The sequence below is a fragment of the Cololabis saira genome, chromosome 1 (genome assembly GCF_033807715.1).
Source record: "Cololabis saira isolate AMF1-May2022 chromosome 1, fColSai1.1, whole genome shotgun sequence".
Classification (NCBI taxonomy): domain Eukaryota; kingdom Metazoa; phylum Chordata; class Actinopteri; order Beloniformes; family Belonidae; genus Cololabis; species Cololabis saira.
In genome coordinates this window covers 39,185,426-39,206,257 of record NC_084587.1, presented here as the reverse complement: position 1 = coordinate 39,206,257, position 20,832 = coordinate 39,185,426, and the positions used below count along the sequence as shown (strand labels likewise).

Below are 20,832 nucleotides of genomic sequence, written 5' to 3'. Positions count from 1 at the left end.
TGTTGTCGTCAAAAAATGGTGAAACAAAACGTAATCTTGTTTAATTTCATTTCCTCTAATTTGCTTCTGTGCAATAATTGCCAACATTTAAAAGCAAAGCAGTCAAAGTAAAACAGGACTGCATGCACTGGTATTTTGTCCTTAATTAAGAAACAAAACAACAATATGTGAATAAAAATAAAAATGATGCCGAATAGCTGATGTGCATGGCATCAGTTGAGGTAATTATCGGGAGGAAAATGATTTAGTTTCTTTCAAACGAGTATAGCGTTTAATCTGTTTTCATATAGAATCCAAGTTCCTCCTGTCAAGATTTGGGACTTTTTCAATGACTGTCGCACACCCTTCCTCTCTGAGCCAAATGTGTTTATGGGTGGGAGGGAGAAACAGAAGAGAAATAAAGAGAAGGGAGGATGAGAGAATGAGGGAAGTGCAGAGCCATAGCTCTGCATTGGCTGTCTGAATGAGAAGGGTTGGTCCTTCTCTATCTTTCTCTCCTCCACTGTGAAGCAGAGGGAGAGTAAACATGCGCACACTCAGAGGCTGGAATAATCATGTTAGGGCTCGTCATAGAGCAGGAGCTGAGGTATGCACGCAAACCTTCCAGGACGGTGAGAAACCGGTAAGATGAAGAAAGCAAGCAAGAGTGAAGGCTGGAACTTGCAGGGTGGATCACAAAGAAGCAGAGACTGACAGACAGACATGTGTGACTGAGCGGCTCCTTCACATCATTCACAGAAGTTCGGAGGAGTGCTACTCTCATGGCAGGACCAACCACACAGGAGCCCCTGAAGGTGATGTTCACAGCCCTGCAAGACTCTTTCTCTCTCATTTTTTAGAGATTGAAAAGCTTTTGTGATATGAAAGACCTAAATTTGTTACTTTATGTTTGTGCTGAAATAATAAACAGAATTCATATCCTAAAAGTATACTTAATGGTGGCTTTCATAACATTTGTATTAACTTTTCCCTCTCTGCATCCTCATTGATATTGAAATGATAAAACAAACTCTTTGGGTTGGTGGATGAAATTGATTACTGATTCATAACTTAATGTCTTAATGTTTTGCACCTGACAACTGGAATAGTTATGCCTGGTGAGGTGCATCTATTGCTCAATATATATCAATAGAATTATTTCAAGAATCACGACTGACATTCTTTTTTTTATGATCATGAAAAAAGATAAGAAAAAAATACATAATTAAATGAATTACATATTAAATCAGTTTTTATATATTTTAACATTGATAGAATTGCTATGAATTCTGTAACCAAAGCAGGGCTATATAATTAAGAGACTAGGAATCTGGTTTATGCTGTTTAAGTCTGATAAAGAACATACTCATCAAACACACAGAAGACAAAGAAACACTATCAACATCAAGGCATCAAAGAAGCCATTTCAGGCTGTGATACCGGCTTTTCTAAATGTTTTTCTGGGCTTTTGAAATTTCTCAGAGCTACGTGAGCATTGACAGTCTCACCCTGTCAGTCTTGCTCTATATCAAGTTTTATTTCCTTGCAGCATTTACACATCCATAACTCAAACAAGGTCCTTGAGTCTGATAAATGTAATGAAGAGCTACTTGGCCTCAGTGGTCATCGGAGCAGTGTAAGGTGCATCTGGCTGGCACCACTTGTTAGTCTTCATTGCTTGCAGACTGTGGAGATGATTGGGGAGGAGAGTCCATAAAGATCTTTGAACCCATATCTTCATGATCTGCTACTAGTATGCTAAATTGTTTTTTTTTTCTTTTTTTATCTTAATTTCACTGAAATAAATGTTGTTGCTGGGTGTCATTTTTTTATACAATGGAACATCCATTGCTTACATGTACAAACACATCACTGGGATGCAATTGACTTGATTGATCAAACACATAAAAGAGAATATGTGATGTTGACAACTCACAACTTGACAAATATGCAAATAGGCAAATGAGGTAGAGAATGAGATGGTGAGAATCTGCCGTTGTAAGCTAAACAGAAGTGCCTTACTGCACTTTTAAAACTGTGAAAATCAAACCTCCTCAGGCTGAATTAGGGCTATAGCAACATAAGCTCTGACCACACGAGCTATCACTCCATCCATATTGCAGGCACGATATACCCGACTTTCAACTGCACACACACGTGTCCACAAATATAGGCTTTGATATTGCTTATAAAAAAAAAGCAACATTGCCTGCGACTTCTGCGACACAGAGCTCATAAAATCTATTTCAGCTGGGACCTGCAGGAACAGCAAAGAAGTAAGACTACAGAAAATCATAAACCACATTTTTCGAGCATATTCATGTTAGTTGTATAGATTAGTCATCAGCTGGAGACAGGTTACTCTTCAGGTAGCTCTGTGATCAAAAGCAGGATAGCTGGGTTTGTTGCAGAACATGGAATTCTGCCAGTTCAACGGTTTCTGCTGTGACATAGTCGTTGTCGTATTGATCATGTTTCCTAACCTCTGATGAATACTATTGACTGAGGACATTAGCATTTAAGGGCTGATCGTTTTCATTTGTGCACAAATCCAGAGCTAAAGATGTAGTCTGACTTTTGTTGATGTGTTTATCTCTAACTCACCTTTCAGACCCAGCAGAAGTGCATTGCGATCTTTGCCCTTGTCTGCTGCTTTGCAGTGCTGCTGGCACTGATCTTCTCCTCTGTGGAAATTTGGGATGATGAAGATGGGATCACAGAGGAAAACTGCAGCAGGAACTGCCAGTGAGATGTTTTGCAAGCATGACAGACAATAAAATATAATAAAAATCTTTTTTTTTAATTATAGGCTACTGTTCCCATTAGTTCACAGTTCTTGTGTAATGATTTTCATAAAATCATCACACACATTTAAGAGAACAATGGAATTCCACCAATGTGGCATGTGCTCATAACTCTAAGCTCCCACCATCCATCTTTCCATCTGTTAACATCAACAAATTCATCCGTTGAACTTTTTTTATGTTTGAAAAAGATGAAATCATTAGAAAAAAAAAAGCATGCAGGTCCCTCAAGAGCCATAAAAAAGTTGTACTGTAAATTTCTAAGAAGACTTTTTCTTTCAGAATTGTGCTTGTGGAGAATATTCCAGATGAGCTCTCTCTTCACATGGATGGCAGATTGCATTTTCCTCTCTCTGCTGGCTTTCACTTGCTGCTGGACCAAGCAAAGCACTCAGTTGAAGTGGTGTCATCTGTCTGGGACTTAAACTCCTGGGATGTGGAGCCAATACCAAGCAATGCCAAACAGGTACAAGTTATGGCACATGGCTCTGCAGAAAATCACTGAAATGCACTTCCAAAAAGCTTGGTTGGAGCAAATGCAAATATCTTTAAATTTGTATACGGTCATTGACCAATACTAGTCTTGTTGAAGTATAAGTATAGGTCTTTCAAGAGACATCTGAAAACGCTGCTCAAATGCTCATGTAATACATTTACTCGTTCTTTTCCTCAGGGTCAGCTTTTGTTCCAGCAACTGCTCAGTTTGAAGTCTCGTGGGGTTAAACTGAAGATTGCAAGTACTAACACTAACTCCAGTGAGCTGAAGGTCTTGCAGGAACACCGTGAGTGGCTGTCATATTTTATTTTAGATAAATGTAACTTATCTGTGCTGTACCCTCCTATTTGATTTCTTGCTTGTGTTGTTCTCTCAGATGTAAGTCGCCTAGGAAAAAAGCATCTGCTAAATAACAGTAGCAGTAATAACGGTAGCAGTAATGACAGTAGCAGTAATGACAGTAGCAGTAATGATGGTAGCATTAATAAAGGTAGCAGTAATGACGGTAGCATTAGTAACGGTAGCAGTAATGACAGTAGCAGTAATGACAGTAGGATTAATAACAGTAGCAGTAATGACAGTGGCAGTAATGACAGTGGCAGTAATGACAGTAGCAGTAATGACAGTAGCAGTAATGATGGTAGCATTAATAACGGTAGCAGTAATGACAGTGGCATTAATAACGGTAGCAGTAATGACAGTAGCATTAATAACGGTAGCAGTAATGACAGTAGCAGTAATGATGGTAGCATTAATAACGGTAGCTGTAATGACAGTGGCAGTAATAACAGTATCAGTAATAACGGTAGCAGTAATGACAGTAGCAGTAATGACAGTAGCAGTAATGACAGTAGCAGTAATGACAGTGGCAGTAATGACAGTATCAGTAATAACGGTAGCAGTAATGACAGTAGCAGTAATGACAGTAGCAGTAATGACAGTGGCAGTAATAACAGTAGGATTAATAACGGTAGCAGTAATGACAGTGGCAGTAATGATGGTAGCATTAATGACAGTGGCAGTAATGACAGAATCAGTAATAACGGTAGCAGTAATGACAGTGGCAGTAATAACAGTAGGATTAATAACAGTAGCAGTAATGACAGTGGCAGTAATGACAGTAGGATTAATAACAGTAGCAGTAATGACAGTAGCAGTAATGACAGTGGCAGTAATGACAGTGGCAGTAATGACAGTGGCATTAATAACGGTAGCAGTAATGATGGTAGCATTAATGACAGTGGCAGTAATGACAGAATCAGTAATGACAGTAGCAGTAATAACAGAATCAGTAATGACAGAATCAGTAATAACGGTAGCAGTAATGACAGTGGCAGTAATGACAGTGGCATTATTAACGGTAGCAGTAATGACACTGGCATTAATAAAGGTAGCAGTAATGACAGTAGCAGTAATGACAGTAGGATTAATAACAGTAGCAGTAATGATGGTAGCAGTAATGACAGTGGCAGTAATGACGGTAGCATTAATAACGGTAGCAGTAATGACAGTAGCATTAATAACGGTAGCAGTAATGACAGTAGCAGTAATGACAGTAGGATTAATAACAGTGGCAGTAATGACAGTAGGATTAATAACAGTAGCAGTAATGACAGTGGCAGTAATGACAGTGGCAGTAATGACAGTAGCAGTAATGATGGTAGCATTAATAAAGGTAGCAGTAATGACGGTAGCATTAGTAACGGTAGCAGTAATGACAGTAGCAGTAATGACAGTAGGATTAATAACAGTAGCAGTAATGATGGTAGCAGTAATGACAGTAGCAGTAATGACAGTGGCAGTAATGACAGAATCAGTAATGACAGTAGCAGTAATGACAGTGGCAGTAATGACAGTGGCAGTAATCACAGTAGCAGTAATGATGGTAGCATTAATAAAGGTAGCAGTAATGACGGTAGCATTAGTAACGGTAGCAGTAATGACAGTAGCAGTAATGACAGTAGCATTAATAACGGTAGCAGTAATGACAGTAGCATTAATAACGGTAGCAGTAATGACAGTAGCAGTAATGACAGTGGCAGTAATGACAGTAGCAGTAATGATGGTAGCATTAATAACGGTAGCTGTAATGACAGTGGCAGTAATAACAGTATCAGTAATAACGGTAGCAGTAATGACAGTAGCAGTAATGACAGTAGCAGTAATGACAGTAGCAGTAATGACAGTGGCAGTAATGACAGTATCAGTAATGACAGTATCAGTAATAACGGTAGCAGTAATGACAGTAGCAGTAATGACAGTAGCAGTAATGACAGTAGCAGTAATGACAGTGGCAGTAATGACAGTGGCAATATGACAGTGGCAGTAATGATGGTAGGAGTAATGACAGTGGCAGTAATGACAGTAGCAGTAATGACAGTGGCAGTAATGACAGTAGCAGTAATGACAGTAGCAGTAATAACAGAATCAGTAATGACAGAATCAGTAATAACGGTAGCAGTAATGACAGTGGCAGTAATGACAGTGGCATTATTAACGGTAGCAGTAATGACACTGGCATTAATAAAGGTAGCAGTAATGACAGTAGCATTAATAACGGTAGCTGTAATGACAGTAGCAGTAATGACAGTAGGATTAATACCAGTAGCAGTAATGATGGTAGCAGTAATGACAGTGGCAGTAATGACGGTAGCCGTAATGACGGTAGCATTAATAACGGTAGCAGTAATGACAGTAGCATTAATAACGGTAGCAGTAATGACAGTAGCAGTAATGACAGTAGGATTAATAACAGTAGCAGTAATGACAGTAGGATTAATAACAGTAGCAGTAATGACAGTAGGATTAATAACAGTAGCAGTAATGACAGTGGCAGTAATGACAGAATCAGTAATGACAGTGGCAGCAATGACAGTAGCAGTAATGATGGTAGCATTAGTAACGGTAGCAGTAATGACAGTGGCAGTAATGACAGTGGCAGTAATGACAGTAGCAGTAATGATGGTAGCATTAATAAAGGTAGCAGTAATGACGGTAGCATTAGTAACGGTAGCAGTAATGACAGTAGCAGTAATGACAGTAGGATTAATAACAGTAGCAGTAATGATGGTAGCAGTAATGACAGTGGCAGTAATGACAGTGGCAGTAATGACAGTAGCAGTAATGACAGTAGCAGTAATGATGGTAGCATTAATAACGGTAGCAGTAATGACAGTAGCATTAATAACGGTAGCAGTAATGACAGTAGCAGTAATGACAGTGGCAGTAATGACAGTAGCAGTAATGATGGTAGCATTAATAACGGTAGCTGTAATGACAGTGGCAGTAATAACAGTATCAGTAATAACGGTAGCAGTAATGACAGTAGCAGTAATGACAGTAGCAGGAATGACAGTAGCAGTAATGACAGTGGCAGTAATGACAGTATCAGTAATGACAGTATCAGTAATAACGGTAGCAGTAATGACAGTAGCAGTAATGACAGTAGCAGTAATGACAGTGGCAGTAATGACAGTGGCAATATGACAGTGGCAGTAATGATGGTAGGAGTAATGACAGTGGCAGTAATGACAGTAGCAGTAATGACAGTGGCAGTAATGACAGTAGCAGTAATGACAGTAGCAGTAATGACAGTGGCAGTAATGACAGTGGCAGTAATGACAGTAGCAGTAATGATGGTAGCAGTAATGACAGTAGCAGTAATGACAGTAGCAGTAATGACAGTGGCAGTAATGATGGTAGGAGTAATAACGGTAGCACTAATGACAGAATCAGTAGCATAATAACGGTAGCAGTAATGACATTGGCAGTAATAGCGGTAGCAGTAATGACAGTAGCAGTAATGACAGTGGCAGTAATGACAGTAGCAGTAATGACAGTGGCAGTAATGACAGTATCAGTAATGACAGTAGCAGTAATGACAGTATCAGTAATAACGGTAGCAGTAATGACATTGGCATTAATAACAGTAGCAGTAATGACAGTAGCAGTAATGACAGTGGCAGTGTGAGAAAGTGAGCAACCCCTCCCCTTCTCACCATCACCGGACATTTTTTTAATTGTGTGGCAGAGTGGAGGATTGGGCGTGGTCTGCGGGGGAGCGGCACACAGGTGTGCCTGGTTCTACTGATTGTGGTACACCTGTGTCCAATCAACCTCTCCGCCCTGCCTGGGTTCATAAACTGCAGCTGTATACCAGAAAAGGGGCTGCTGAATGGAGGAAGCTTGTTGCGAGGCTATGCCCCATTGTGTCTTTTTCCAGAATACAGATTTTGCCTTCCGCCTGTATGTCTGTTTTTTACACAAAATAAAAAGCCTTATTTTTTGGCATTCTACGCTCTGCAAGGTTCTTTTTACACCTCATCACCCAGGTCCAGTTTTGCCTTGTCCCCTTGTACCTGGGGAGGCCGCTCTGGTTCCTCACATTTGGTGTCAGGAGTGGGATCTTTGGCGCCACCTGAAAACTGGAGAGAAGAGGTGGGAAGCGATGCCGTGGGTTTGGCGGAGTCTGGGAGACCCGGTGACCAGCAGGAGTCTGGGAGACCCGGTGACCAGCAGGAGTCTGGGAGACCCGTGACCAGCAGGAGTCTGGGAGACCCGGTGACCAGCAGGAGTCTGGGAGACCCGGTGACCAGCAGGAGTCTGGGAGACCCGGTGACCAGCAGGAGTCTGGGAGACCCGGTGACCAGCAGGAGTCTGGGAGACCCGGTGACCAGTAGGAGTCTGGGAGACCCGGTGACCAGCAGGAGTCTGGGAGACCCGGTGACCAGCAGGAGGTCTGTAACCGGCAGGATGCGTCCTCGGATACCGGGAGGAAGCGTCCTCGGATACCGGGAGGAAGCGTCCTCGGATACCGGGAGGAAGCGTCCTCGGCAACTGGGAGGAAGCGGCCGGCAACCGGAGGAAATGGCCGTTTTCCTGTCTCGCAACGGGGTTGGCGAGACTCCAGAGGGGGAGGGAAGTGTGAGAAAGTGAGCAACCCCTCCCCTTCTCACCATCACCGGACATTTTTTTAATGTGTGTGGCAGAGTGGAGGATTGGGCGTGGTCTGCGGGGGAGCGGCACACAGGTGTGCCTGGTTCTACTGATTGTGGTACACCTGTGTCCAATCAACCTCTCCGCCCTGCCTGGGTTTATAAACTGCAGCTGTATACCAGAAAAGGGGCTGCTGAATGGAGGAAGCTTGTGGCGAGGCTATGCCCCATTGTGTCTTTTTCCAGAATACAGATTTTGCCTTCCGCCTGTATGTCTGTTTTTTACACAAAATAAAAAGCCTTATTTTTTGGCATTCTACGCTCTGCAAGGTTCTTTTTACACCTCATCACCCAGGTCCAGTTTTGTCCCCTTGTACGTGGGGAGGCCGCTCTGGTTCCTCACAGGCAGTAATGACAGTATCAGTAATGACAGTATCAGTAATGACAGTATCAGTAATGACAGTATCAGTAATACCGGTAGCAGTAATGACAGTAGCAGTAATGACAGTATCAGTAATGACAGTAGCAGTAATGACAGTATCAGTAATGACAGTATCAGTAATGACAGTATCAGTAATAATGGTAGGAGTAATGACAGTGGCAGTAATGATGGTAGGAGTAATGACAGTGGCAGTAATGACAGTGGCAGTAATGATGGTAGGAGTAATGACAGTGGCAGTAATGACAGTAGCAGTAATGATGGTAGGAGTAATGACAGTGGCAGCAATGACAGTAGCAGTAATGACAGTAGCAGTAATGATGGTAGGAGTAATGACAGTAGCAGTAATGACAGTAGCAGTAATAACGGTAGCAGTAATGACAGTAGCAGTAATAACGGTAGCAGTAATGACAGTGGCAGTAATGATGGTAGGAGTAATGATGGTAGGAGTAATGACAGTAGCAGTAATGACAGTGGCAGCAATGACAGTAGCAGTAATGACAGTAGCAGTAATGACAGTAGCAGTAATAACGGTAGCAGTAATGACAGTGGCAGTAATGATGGTAGGAGTAATGATGGTAGGAGTAATGACAGTAGCAGTAATGACAGTGGCAGTAATAACAGTATCAGTAATAACGGTAGCAGTAATGGCAGTAGCAGTAATGACAGTAGCAGTAATGATGGTAGGAGTAATGACAGTGGCAGCAATGACAGTAGCAGTAATGACAGTAGGAGTAATGATGGTAGGAGTAATGACAGTGGCAGTAATGACAGTAGCAGTAATGACAGTAGCAGTAATGACAGTAGCAGTAATGACAGTAGCAGTAATGACAGTAGCAGTAATAACGGTAGCAGTAATGACAGTGGCAGTAATGATGGTAGGAGTAATAACGGTAGCACTAATGACAGAATCAGTAGCATAATAACGGTAGCAGTAATGACAGTAGCAGTAATGACATTGGCAGTAATAGCGGTAGCAGTAATAACGGTAGCAGTAATGACAGTAGCAGTAATGATGGTAGCATTAATAGCGGTAGCAGTAATGATGGTAGCAGTAATGACAGTGGCAGTAATGACAGTAGCAGTAATAACGGTAGCAGTAATGACAGTGGCAGTAATGATGGTAGCATTAATAACGGTAGCACTAATTACAGAATCAGTAGCCTAATAACGGTAGCAGTAATGACAGTAGCAGTAATGACATTGGCCCGGTTTCCCAGATCAGTTAAGTAGTTCTTAACAGCGAAAGATTTCTTTCAAACCATCTTAAGGAGCCTGTGAAAGAAGTCTTTCGCTGTTAAGAACTACTTAACTGATCTGGGAAACCGGGCCATTGGCAGTAATAGCGGTAGCAGTAATAACGGTAGCAGTAATGACAGTAGCAGTAATGATTGTAGCATTAATAGCGGTAGCAGTAATAACGGTAGCAGTAATCAGTAGCAGTAATGATTGTAGCATTAATAGCGGTAGCAGTAATGATGGTAGCAGTAATGACAGTGGCAGTAATGACAGTGGCAGTAATGACAGTGGCAGTAATGACGGTAGCATTAATAACGGTAGCAGTAAAGACAGTAGCAGTAATGACAGTGGCAGTAATAACAGTATCAGTAATAACGGTAGCAGTAATGGCAGTAGCAGTAATGACAGTAGCAGTAATGATGGTAGGAGTAATGACAGTGGCAGCAATGACAGTAGCAGTAATGACAGTAGCAGTAATGATGGTAGGAGTAATGACAGTGGCAGTAATGACAGTAGCAGTAATGACAGTAGCAGTAATAACGGTAGCAGTAATGACAGTGGCAGTAATGATGGTAGGAGTAATAACGGTAGCACTAATGACAGAATCAGTAGCATAATAAAGGTAGCAGTAATGACAGTAGCAGTAATGACATTGGCAGTAATAGCGGTAGCAGTAATAACGGTAGCAGTAATGACAGTAGCAGTAATGATGGTAGCATTAATAGCGGTAGCAGTAATGATGGTAGCAGTAATGACAGTGGCAGTAATGACAGTAGCAGTAATAACGGTAGCAGTAATGACAGTGGCAGTAATGATGGTAGGAGTAATGACAGTGGCAGTAATGACAGTGGCAGTAATGATGGTAGCATTAATAACGGTAGCACTAATGACAGAATCAGTAGCCTAATAACGGTAGCAGTAATGACAGTAGCAGTAATGACATTGGCCCGGTTTCCCAGATCAGTTAAGTAGTTCTTAACAGCGAAAGACTTCTTTCAAACCATCTTAAGGAGCCTGTGAAATGACAGTGGCATTAATAACGGTAGCAGTAATGACAGTGGCAGTAATGACAGTGGCAGTAATGACAGTAGCAGTAATGATGGTAGCATTAATAAAGGTAGCAGTAATGACGGTAGCATTAGTAACGGTAGCAGTAATGACAGTGGCAGTAATGACTGCCTGCCCCTGTTTCCCATATACGGCTGTAGCATAAAGCCAGCTGGCAGTTTTCCACAGTTCTCTCCATGCTACTCATTCATACTTTTCATATTCCCATTTCTCTGTTTGTTTCTCATACATTTTAGATGCTGAGATTCATTTTCTTAATATGAAAGCTCTTACCAGAGGAGGACTACATTCTTCATTCTGGATCGTGGATCGGAAGCACATTTACATCGGGAGCGCTGATATGGACTGGAGGTCGCTCTCCAAGGTAACGACCAATATCAGAATAGACAGACCTCTCTAGTCAGGTGTCAGCAGGCCTGCAGTAGTGTTAGATCTCAGAAAATAAAAGATAGGCATAATATCTCATCTAAAAAATAAAATAAAACTTGGCACCTCTAAGGTATAAATAAGTTCTGTTTGCACGTTCGTGTGCAGTTGTTACAGTAGCTCCTGAAAGGTATCGGGGATGATTGAAGATTGTTCTCAGATGTGGTCCTGAAAGAAAAGTAATATTCCTATTTACATTTACTAAATTATTCATAAAAGAGGACGGCCCAGAAAGCATTAGTGTCACATACTGTAATATTTAATGGTTACCTGCCTCTTTTATGGACCAGCAACGCATGGAGGTGGAAGCGCAATCAAGTGTATTCAAAAAAGCACCAACAGGGTAGGGAAACAGTGTTGTTTCTTCAGGGGCACAAATTAAAACAGAATAAACACAAAACAAAGCTCTGTCATGTAGTTAATGACCTTGCAAGAATATATTTAGAATAACTGGCTGAGCTGGCGACCTGTCCAGGACTACCCCTGCCGTTCACCTGAAGAGAGCTGGGATAGACTCCAGCACATCCTAGTGACTCTGAATAAGTGGGTATAGATAATAGATTGATGGATATATCTGGCTGATATTCACCTTTATTTTATTATCCTTAGTGATTCTGTGGATGACAAGATTAGTTTGATTGTAAGCAAAGACTTTTGCCAAGACAACATTATACAGGATGAATTCTTGTGAAAGTACTTGTGCATGTCCACTCTCTGGAGAGTCTTGCTTTAACTTATTTATGACCATTTTTGGCAGCTTTTAATTTTGACCCCACAAGATTAAAAAGTTAAATTTGATGAAGCTTGTAAATACAGTTTGAACCTTCTTGGTTTAAGATGACTGAGAACGAGTAGTGTTTTCAGAGTCACATTTCAGATGGTAAGCTAATGAACTTTCATGAGCTTATCAAAATTGTGTTGTTTTTTCCCCTCACTAAACCTTGTTTTATTTTAATAAATGTTATGATGCAATATGCTAGGACTGCAAATCAAGAACCCCAATTCCCTAAAAGTTAGGAGGCTGTGTCAAATCTAAAATAAAATCAGAATGCAGTGATTTGCAAATCTCTTAAACCCATTTTTTATTCCCAGTAGAACACAGATGTTGAAAGTAGTGCTGTCAAGCGATTAAAAAAAAAGAGAGATGATTTAATTAAGATCTGTAATTAATTAATTTCTTTTTTAATCTCACCTAGAAATTGCTGTGAAAAGTCCTCAACTTGAAGTGTTTTCCTTTAAATTCATTATATTATTGTGGCAGATTAAAACATTGATAGGCTATATAACAACAAAAAAAGTGGCTTTTTAAAGTCATTTATTTATTTTTTAAAAGACCTGAACAGATGCCATTTACATGGCAAGATTGGCAAGAACATTCACCAACCTCTCGGTCGCAGACGTGCGCATGCGTGGAGTTTTCTCCTTGAGTTTAGTTTGGTGAAGGTGTACCTTTATCAATGCTGCCATCGGGACATTTTAAAAATGTAAATTCCCCATTCATTGGACTGACAACTTTCATATGCTCCTCCATTTTCACTTCTCTTCTCCGCTTCTCACCGTTCCTCCCCATGCCTGTCCAGCTACAACGGGAGTCTACCAGCGTTTGCTAAATAAACCCAAACACAGGGACAGCCAATCAATGTCAACTTCAATGTGGGACTGACCGTTGTTTTCCACCCCTAACAATTAAGCCCAAACACAGATTTCATAATAAAGGCAACTCGCAAACAGAAAAAGTAAAGTTAGAGATTAAAAAATATATTAAGCGATTAAAAAACATAACACACTAAATATGCCTGTAATTAGGGGTGTTATAATAGCAAATGTTACACCCCTAGTTGAAAGTGAGACATTTTGCCATTTCATGGGAAATATTAGCTCATTTTGAATTTGATGGGCGCACCACTTCTCAGAAAAGCTAAAACAGGGGCAACAAAAGGCACCAATCTCTAACAACTGGAAGAGTATTTGACAGCTTATTTTACTAACTGTTAATCAACAGCCCAGTAACATAAAAGGAACATTTTAAAAGGAACATTTTATAAAGGCAGAGTCTCAGATGTAAAGATGGGCAGATGTTCACCAATCTGCTACAAACTACATAAAGAATTGTGAAACAATATCAGGAAAATGTTTCTCAATATAAAAATGCAAAGACCCCACCATCCACAGTGCTTAATATCGTCAAAAGATGCAGAAAATCAGGAAGAATCTCTGTGCAATCTACAAGGCCGAGGGCACTACCGTATATCAGCCATGATTCTCGACTGGAAATCATTGCATGGACTCATGAAGACTTTCAGAGTTCACTGCCCTCTCCTGAAACTCCAGCAACTGAGATTTACAAATCATTGTATTCTGCTTTTTTCAACTTTTTTTGTAAATGCATTTGTATTATACATTCCCAACCAATTTACTCTTAAAAAGCAAATGACAACTAGTTATTTGTTAGTAACGACTGACGAACAAATAGTTGACTTACTTTACATTACATTATTGTGTCGGGTAAGGGGTATGGTAGAATGCAATATTTTTAAACAGCTGTATTGGTACCTCTGTAAAGATCTAGATATTCCTCCTGCTACTGGTTATAGCACACAAACAGAATGAATAAGGCCAGTTAGCATGGTAAACATTAAAACTGCAATATATCTGATTGTTAACGGTAACAGATCCTCAGAGAACACTGCTACTCACTATGAATATTTAACATAAATACTGTAACTCAGCCTTACTGCTTACTGCATAATATCTGTCAGCCTCCAGTCATCTCATGTCTTCTTAATGCAAAAAACTTTTTTGCTGCATCATGCCTTCCTGTGTGCTTCTTCCCACAGAGGAAAGAACTTGGGGTGTTAGTTTATAACTGCAGCTGTCTGGCCCTGGACCTCCACAGAGTCTTTTTATATTACTGGCAGCTCCATGACAAGGACTACATCCCCTCCATCTGGTCGAAGAGAGTTACAGCCCTCTACGGGAAGCAGGATGCTCTGGAGCTACAGCTCAATGCTACCCCAGCCACTGCTTACCTGTCTGTGAGGAACATATTTTTTTGATTACAGTATTTAGTAAATGTTCATTTTTCATTAAATCAAATTTTCTGTTAAACATAAACAGAAAAAAAAATGTTTTTTTCTCTTACTTGTATTTTATATTTTCTTGTTTTGTTTGTTTGTTTTTTTTCTGCTGAACTGGTTAACATTTTCAACTGAACTACTGAACTTGTGATGGATACAGATAATACAGCCAATGTGATATTTTCCCAAATTATTAATTTTATGTCAATTGTAAATTAATTGTGGGTAGAGCCTAATCAGATCACTAGAGCTAACAAATCAAAGCAGACTGTTTTTTTTCCTTGTTTTTGATGAGAGATCAGCATCATGGCCTGGCCTAATTTGATGGTAATGAAACTTCTTGTAGCAAAAACAATTTTTTTTTGTTTGGGACATTTATCATCCTATAGGGTCTTATGGAGCCATGCTGTCGTAGGCTGCTGGCAGCTCCAAACTGCTCCTGGGCCCCACTTTCTCTGATAATGACACATGGCTGTTAGAAGGAGCTTGTTATTTTCTTGCCCTTTTACTGTTAGAATTGAAAGGGAAATTCACTTATTAACAGATATAGGCCCGTATCAAACCTGCCCTTTCGTAGTAAAATCATAGAGAAAGCATAACCTCCTGTCACTAAAACTGTTTTGATGTCTTCCAGTCAGGTTTCCGGCAACATCCAAGCACTGAGACAGCTCTAGTAAAGGTCCTCAATGGCATCAGCTCCAATACGGATAGTGGCAACATTTCAGTCTTGGTCTAACTGGATCTCAGTACTGCATTCAACATGGTTGACCATAACATCTTGATTGAATGGAAGAACTGGACTTTCTGGCTCAGCACTTGCCTGGTTGGAGTCCAATCTTAAAGACAGGGACTATTTTGTGTCTTTAGGTAACTACAATTTGGAGCTAATTAAAAAAAAAACATGTGGAGTTCCTCAAGGTTCAATTCTAGGGCCTCGGTTGTTTAACATCTATATCCTCCCACTAGTTCAAATTATGAAAAAAAAAAATGTGTTACCGTAACTTCACAGATTGCACACATTTATATAACCATTCTGCAAGGAGACTTTAATCCAATTCAAAAATTGATCAAATAGATTGATCAAATTAAAGATTGGATATGCCAGAACTTTCTACAGTTAAAGGAGCCATCTGTAAGAAATGGCCAAAACTGGTACTGCAGTCACTTTCAAAATATTGTTGAGCGGCGTGTACCCTCCCCCTCCTCCCCCCGACCAGAGGTTGCCAGGTAGGCTGCAGAATGCAGGAGGAACGTAGGCTGCCATGGCTGCCATAATTAGAGCCGAGCTGGCAACCCGGATGCCGAAACAATACTGACTTGGTGATTGGGAGATAGGTGGAGGGTGGAGCTTCAGAAACAATACTGACTTGGTGATTGGGAGATAGGTGGAGGGTGGAGCTTCAGAAACAATACTGACTTGGTGATTGGGAGATAGGTGGAGGGTGGAGCTTCAGAAACAATACTGACTTGGTGATTGGGAGATAGGTGGAGGGTGGAGCTTCAGAAACAATACTGACTTGGTGATTGGGAGATAGGTGGAGGGTGGAGCTTCAGAAACAATACTGACTTGGTGATTGGGAGATAGGTGGAGGGTGGAGCTTCAGAAACAATACTGACTTGGTGATTGGGAGATAGGTGGAGGGTGGAGCTTCAGAAACAATACTGACTTGGTGATTGGGAGATAGGTGGAGGGTGGAGCTTCAGGCCAAAACAAAAAATGACAACATAAACATCAGTTGAGGGCTGCAACTCCTCTTTTTAAACTGGAATATCCTGGCTTGAGTGCTGTTGTCAGTGACATAAGTATTTGAAATGAACATGATTTTTAAATGTCTGTTGACATATCGGGGTCATTTTATAATTCGTTTTATTATTGCTCTTACATACAGCTCCTTTAAATGAAGATAAAACAGAAATAATAGTGTTTGAAGCCAAGGAAGAAAGATTAAAAGTCAGCAGGCAGCTTCAAGCAGTAAAGCTAAAAAACAATAACCAAGGCAGAAATCTGGGACTGGTTCTGGACCTGAATTTTAACAGCCACATTAAGACAGTTTTAAAGTCAACCTATTATCACCTAAAGAACATATCGAAGATTAAAAGACTGATGTCTCAGCAAGACCTAGAAAAACTTGTCCACGCTTTCATCGCCAGTAGACTGAACTACTGTAACACTGTTCTCATGGGTGTCCCTAAAACAGCCAACCCACAGCTGCAGTTAGTCCAGAACGCTGCTGCCGAGTCCTCACTAAGACCATATAACTCCAGTTCTTAAATATTTACACTGGCTTCCTGTCTGTCACAGAATAGATGTTAAAATCCTGCTGCTGGTTTATAAATCTCTGAATGGTCTAGGGACAAAATAGATCTCTGATCTCCTGGTCCATGATGAACCAACCAGAACCCTCAGGTCATCAGGGTCACGCCTACTTTCTGTACCCAGAATTAGAACCAAATGCTGAAGCAAAAGCTTTTCCTCACCTGTAGAACAAACTCCCAGAATGCACCAGGGCTGCAGAAACTCTCAGTTGCTTTAAATCAAGGTTGAAAACCTTTTTATTTGCTGCTGCGTTTCAATAATCTACCATAACACAACCTTTATTTCTTGCATCTCATTTATTTTATTCTTTTTAACTCATGTCTGTCTTTAATTTCCGCTTTTACTACTTTACTACTTTCATTTAGCAGACACTTTTAACCAAAGCGACTTACATGTGAGGGAACAAACACATGGGGAAAATTAGGGTTAAGGGCCTTTCTCAGGGGTCCAAGGTGGTTCATCTTGGTAGAGATTCTTGGGCTCGAACCTGGGGTCCTCTACTAAACTACCACTGCCCCCGTTTAATTCCTTTTACTTTTTAATGCATTTAGAAAAAAATATTTTTATGTAAAGCACTTTAAATGATCTTGTAGATGTATTGTGCTATACATATAAACTTGCCTTTAAAATCAATGAGCATACCCATATTTTCAATGAGGCTACATGTAAAAAGAATCTGAATTCTACAACTGTCTACTTTGACAGTTCTCACATTTTTTCCCTATCTTCATAGAATCATCAGTGCAAACATGTCTAAATGGTTTATCCTTTCTGTAGACCTCTCCTGAAATCTTCTGCTCCAAAGATCGTACCAGAGATGTAGAGGCCATCTATCAAGTAATCCAGAATGCCAAAACTTTTATTTACATATCTGTGACAGACTACCTCCCTCTGGTTAAGAGGAGTTTCAGAGGAACTTCGGTCACAAGGTGTGTTTCTGTTTGTGGTAGCCTTTTATTTAGATGTATGACTGTGCTGGAATGGAATGAGACGTAAGCTGCAAAAGTGGTCTACAGTAGACTACAAATAATTCACCTAGCAGTGGCTGTGTCCATAGGTATTGGTCACCAATCGATGAGGTGATCAGAGAAGCTGCGGTATTGAGAGGAATCAGAGTTCGCCTGCTCATAAGTTTCTGGAAGAAAACTCACCCTCTCACGTTTAACTTTGTGACCTCCCTCAAGTCTCTATGCATGCAACTTCACAACTGTTCCCTTGATGTGGTATGTGAATCACCAAAGTTGCAGTTATTTACCACTGGACATTTCCATTCTTCATACACAGGTTTTAATCCAAGTTATGTCACACCTTCCTTTTTTTTTTAACAGAGGTTTTTCAGTCAGAAGGAGCAGAAAGATGACTTCCAACTTGGACTGAACCACAACAAGTACATGGTGACTGACAATGCCATTTATCTCGGTAGGCAAAGTACACTTTGTATTTTATGTAGATTTGGTTAATGCCTTAATTGTCAGAAACCTTTTGCCAGTATATATGCATTTCAGTCTTGCAGCAGTTGATAGTTTTTGTGTCCTCCACCAGTCCTCTTGTCACACTGATCAAACATACTTCTGGAGTATTTCGAGTTGTATGTGTGAGCAGGGCCGGACTTACCTTTAGTGTGCAAGCATTTACAGTTGTGTGTGTGAGAGTATTTCATCAGTGTCTGTGTATGAGGGAAACATTTTCAACTATATATGAGCAGATTTCACTAGTATGTGTAAAAGCGTTCCAGTAGTGTCTGTGAGCACATTTCAGTTGTGTATGTGAGTTGATACATTTTCCAGTTGTATGTAGCGTTTCACTTGTGTGTGTGAGAGGGTTCACATGTGAGTGTGAGAGGTTTTCAGTATGGTATGTAAAAGAGTTTGGTTTCATATGGTGGCGGCTGAGCATGGGACACAAGCTGAGGACTGAGACCACCATCCTGTGGCGGGCCACCCTTGTGGAGGGTGTATAGTGTTGGAAGGCCGAAACACCCAATGATGCAAGGGCATACACTACTGAAGATGTGTCTCTTGCCCGGCTGTCCTGAAATTCTACCCTGGCCAAGACTCACCTCCCACACAACTCGGAGAACCCCGATCTGTTGATTACATATCACTCCCAACAACATGGCAAATCTTTAATGAGTGCTCACCACCTATTGGCACAAGGGACAATTTAACATCTCGTCCTGTGTTTTTTGATTCTATGAACGCTAATTCAGAATTGTGTCCTTCACAGCACCTCATATATGTTAGTGCCTTTTCAACTTCATGTAAGTTCTAGGAAAGAATTTAATAATGTATTTCTCATTTACCCATTGACAAAAACCCTCTCATCAAACAACATGATATATCCACTCTACACACAGGACCACTATAAATGTTACAATCGTCGTACCCTGATGAGCATTGGGCCCAAACCTGTTTCAGTCTTCCTGAAGCTGTTGTAAGTAATATATCTAAAGTTTGATGTTCTTTTTACAGGAAACCACGACTGGGTTGGAAGTGACTTTGCAGTTAATGCAGGAGTCGGGCTGGTTGTCAAGATGAAAGGTGGTGAAGATGAAGGAAAAACAGTCCTGGATCACATTAAGGCTGCATTTGAAAGAGACTGGAACTCCCGTTATGCAAAAAGCCTACAAGGAAGCAAAGATCAGCAGGGAAAATACAAACACATGAAATGGCCAAAAGATCAAAGGGAAACCAAGAAGGAAAACTACTGGAAAAACCCATAACCCCAGAATGTCTTACTATCTCTTAAAGCCTTATATGCCTGAGTGCTGTAGATTATACAGACACGTACACAAATACTCACTGAGAGCCACACTATTAGGCTTGATTTTGCAACCTTATTGTGACATATTCAGCTTTAGCCACCAAGCACAGTCAAGCCCAAATGCTGTTTTAACTCAGCAGTATCTTCCAGTAAAAAGCACCTTAATCAATTCTCAACCATTATAAGCATGCACTGCTGCACGAATAGTAAAAACTAATATTTAGTTACAAACTATATACATTTACTATCCAAAGTAACAAACTATACAAGGTTCCCTCAAATGGTGATGGAACAAGAGAATCAGGGCTGAATGTGAAGTCCATATTTAAATACCATGAAACTCATCACAATTTATATTAACATTTAGTTAAAAATGGCAATCTATCATTTTTGTTTACAGTCTTTATTTGTTTTCAGTAAGCTTTTTTTCTTGTTTTAATGCTTCTTGCTATACATCAGATTGTAGGCTTTTTAGGCCACAATATATTGCATTTAGTTGTTATTCTGCCCACCTCTGGAATGACTCACTTGTGCAGTAGTTTTGACAAAACATCTCAGTGAAATCTTTTCTACTTGGTTGGTGCTGTTTTTATTTCTGCATGCTGGGATGTGTAGGAATGCCAACATGTACACATAAATTCCAAGAAAATAATGTAGGATAGTTATCTATCTATCTATCTATCTATCTATCTATCTATCTATCTATCTATCTATCTATCTATCTATCTATCTATCTATCTATCTATCTATCTATCTATCTATCTATCTATCTATCTATCTATCTATCTATCTATCTATCTATCTGTCTATCTATCTATCTGTCTTATTTATGGTTCAGTAAAATAAGATTGAAAATCACAGCATCTGTTTACATTGTATGAGTTAAATAAATAAAGGGCTTCACAGGTATGAATTGTAATTAGTGTGTTGATTTTGTTATTGTTGTTAATGTAGAACTGAGCCAAAACACGCTTGCGGTTTTGATTTTATGTTTTGCATCCCTATATATTATGGCTACGATTTCAACCATCTTTTTGGCCACATGGTGGCAGAAAAACCTCACAGCAAATAACCTACATGTATCTCAGAAGCCGAGCTCACTGTAGGCCCATTAGCAAACTGGACCACAACTCACATACGGACAAGAGCAATATACGCCTTAAAGAACAAGCGTATTCTTTGTCTTCCAGTGTTCCCTTTCGAATATCAAAACACTGTATTGATTCTAGTCTGAAGTCTGTGATGGACTGGTGACCTGTCCAGGTGTGTCATGCCTTTCATCAGATGGCA

At 40.3% G+C, this 20,832-nt stretch overlaps 1 protein-coding gene across 1 annotated transcript; it reads left to right on the top strand.

The window, feature by feature from the left end:
* The first annotated feature begins 539 nt into the window (after positions 1–539).
* Positions 540–20,339, top strand: pld5 (phospholipase D family member 5). Its single transcript, XM_061732710.1, has 10 exons — positions 540–794; positions 2,591–2,724; positions 3,066–3,249; positions 3,457–3,565; positions 11,196–11,323; positions 14,223–14,420; positions 17,557–17,708; positions 17,837–18,002; positions 18,108–18,198; positions 19,251–20,339. Exons 1-10 carry the CDS (start codon positions 762–764, stop codon positions 19,499–19,501), a joined length of 1,446 nt encoding a protein of 481 aa, XP_061588694.1. The 5' UTR covers positions 540–761; the 3' UTR covers positions 19,502–20,339.
* Positions 20,340–20,832: the final 493 nt, after the last annotated feature.

What these genes read in the sequence shown, in the direction of transcription:
- pld5 (XM_061732710.1), top strand. Translation starts at nt 762, where the DNA reads ATGGCAGGACCAACCACACAGGAGCCCCTGAAG. An exon ending in TACCAAGCAATGCCAAACAG is followed by an intron (nt 3,250 to 3,456) that starts GTACAAGTTATG and finishes TCTTTTCCTCAG; the next exon opens with GGTCAGCTTTTGTTCCAGCA. An exon ending in ACTGGAGGTCGCTCTCCAAG is followed by an intron (nt 11,324 to 14,222) that starts GTAACGACCAAT and finishes TTCTTCCCACAG; the next exon opens with AGGAAAGAACTTGGGGTGTT.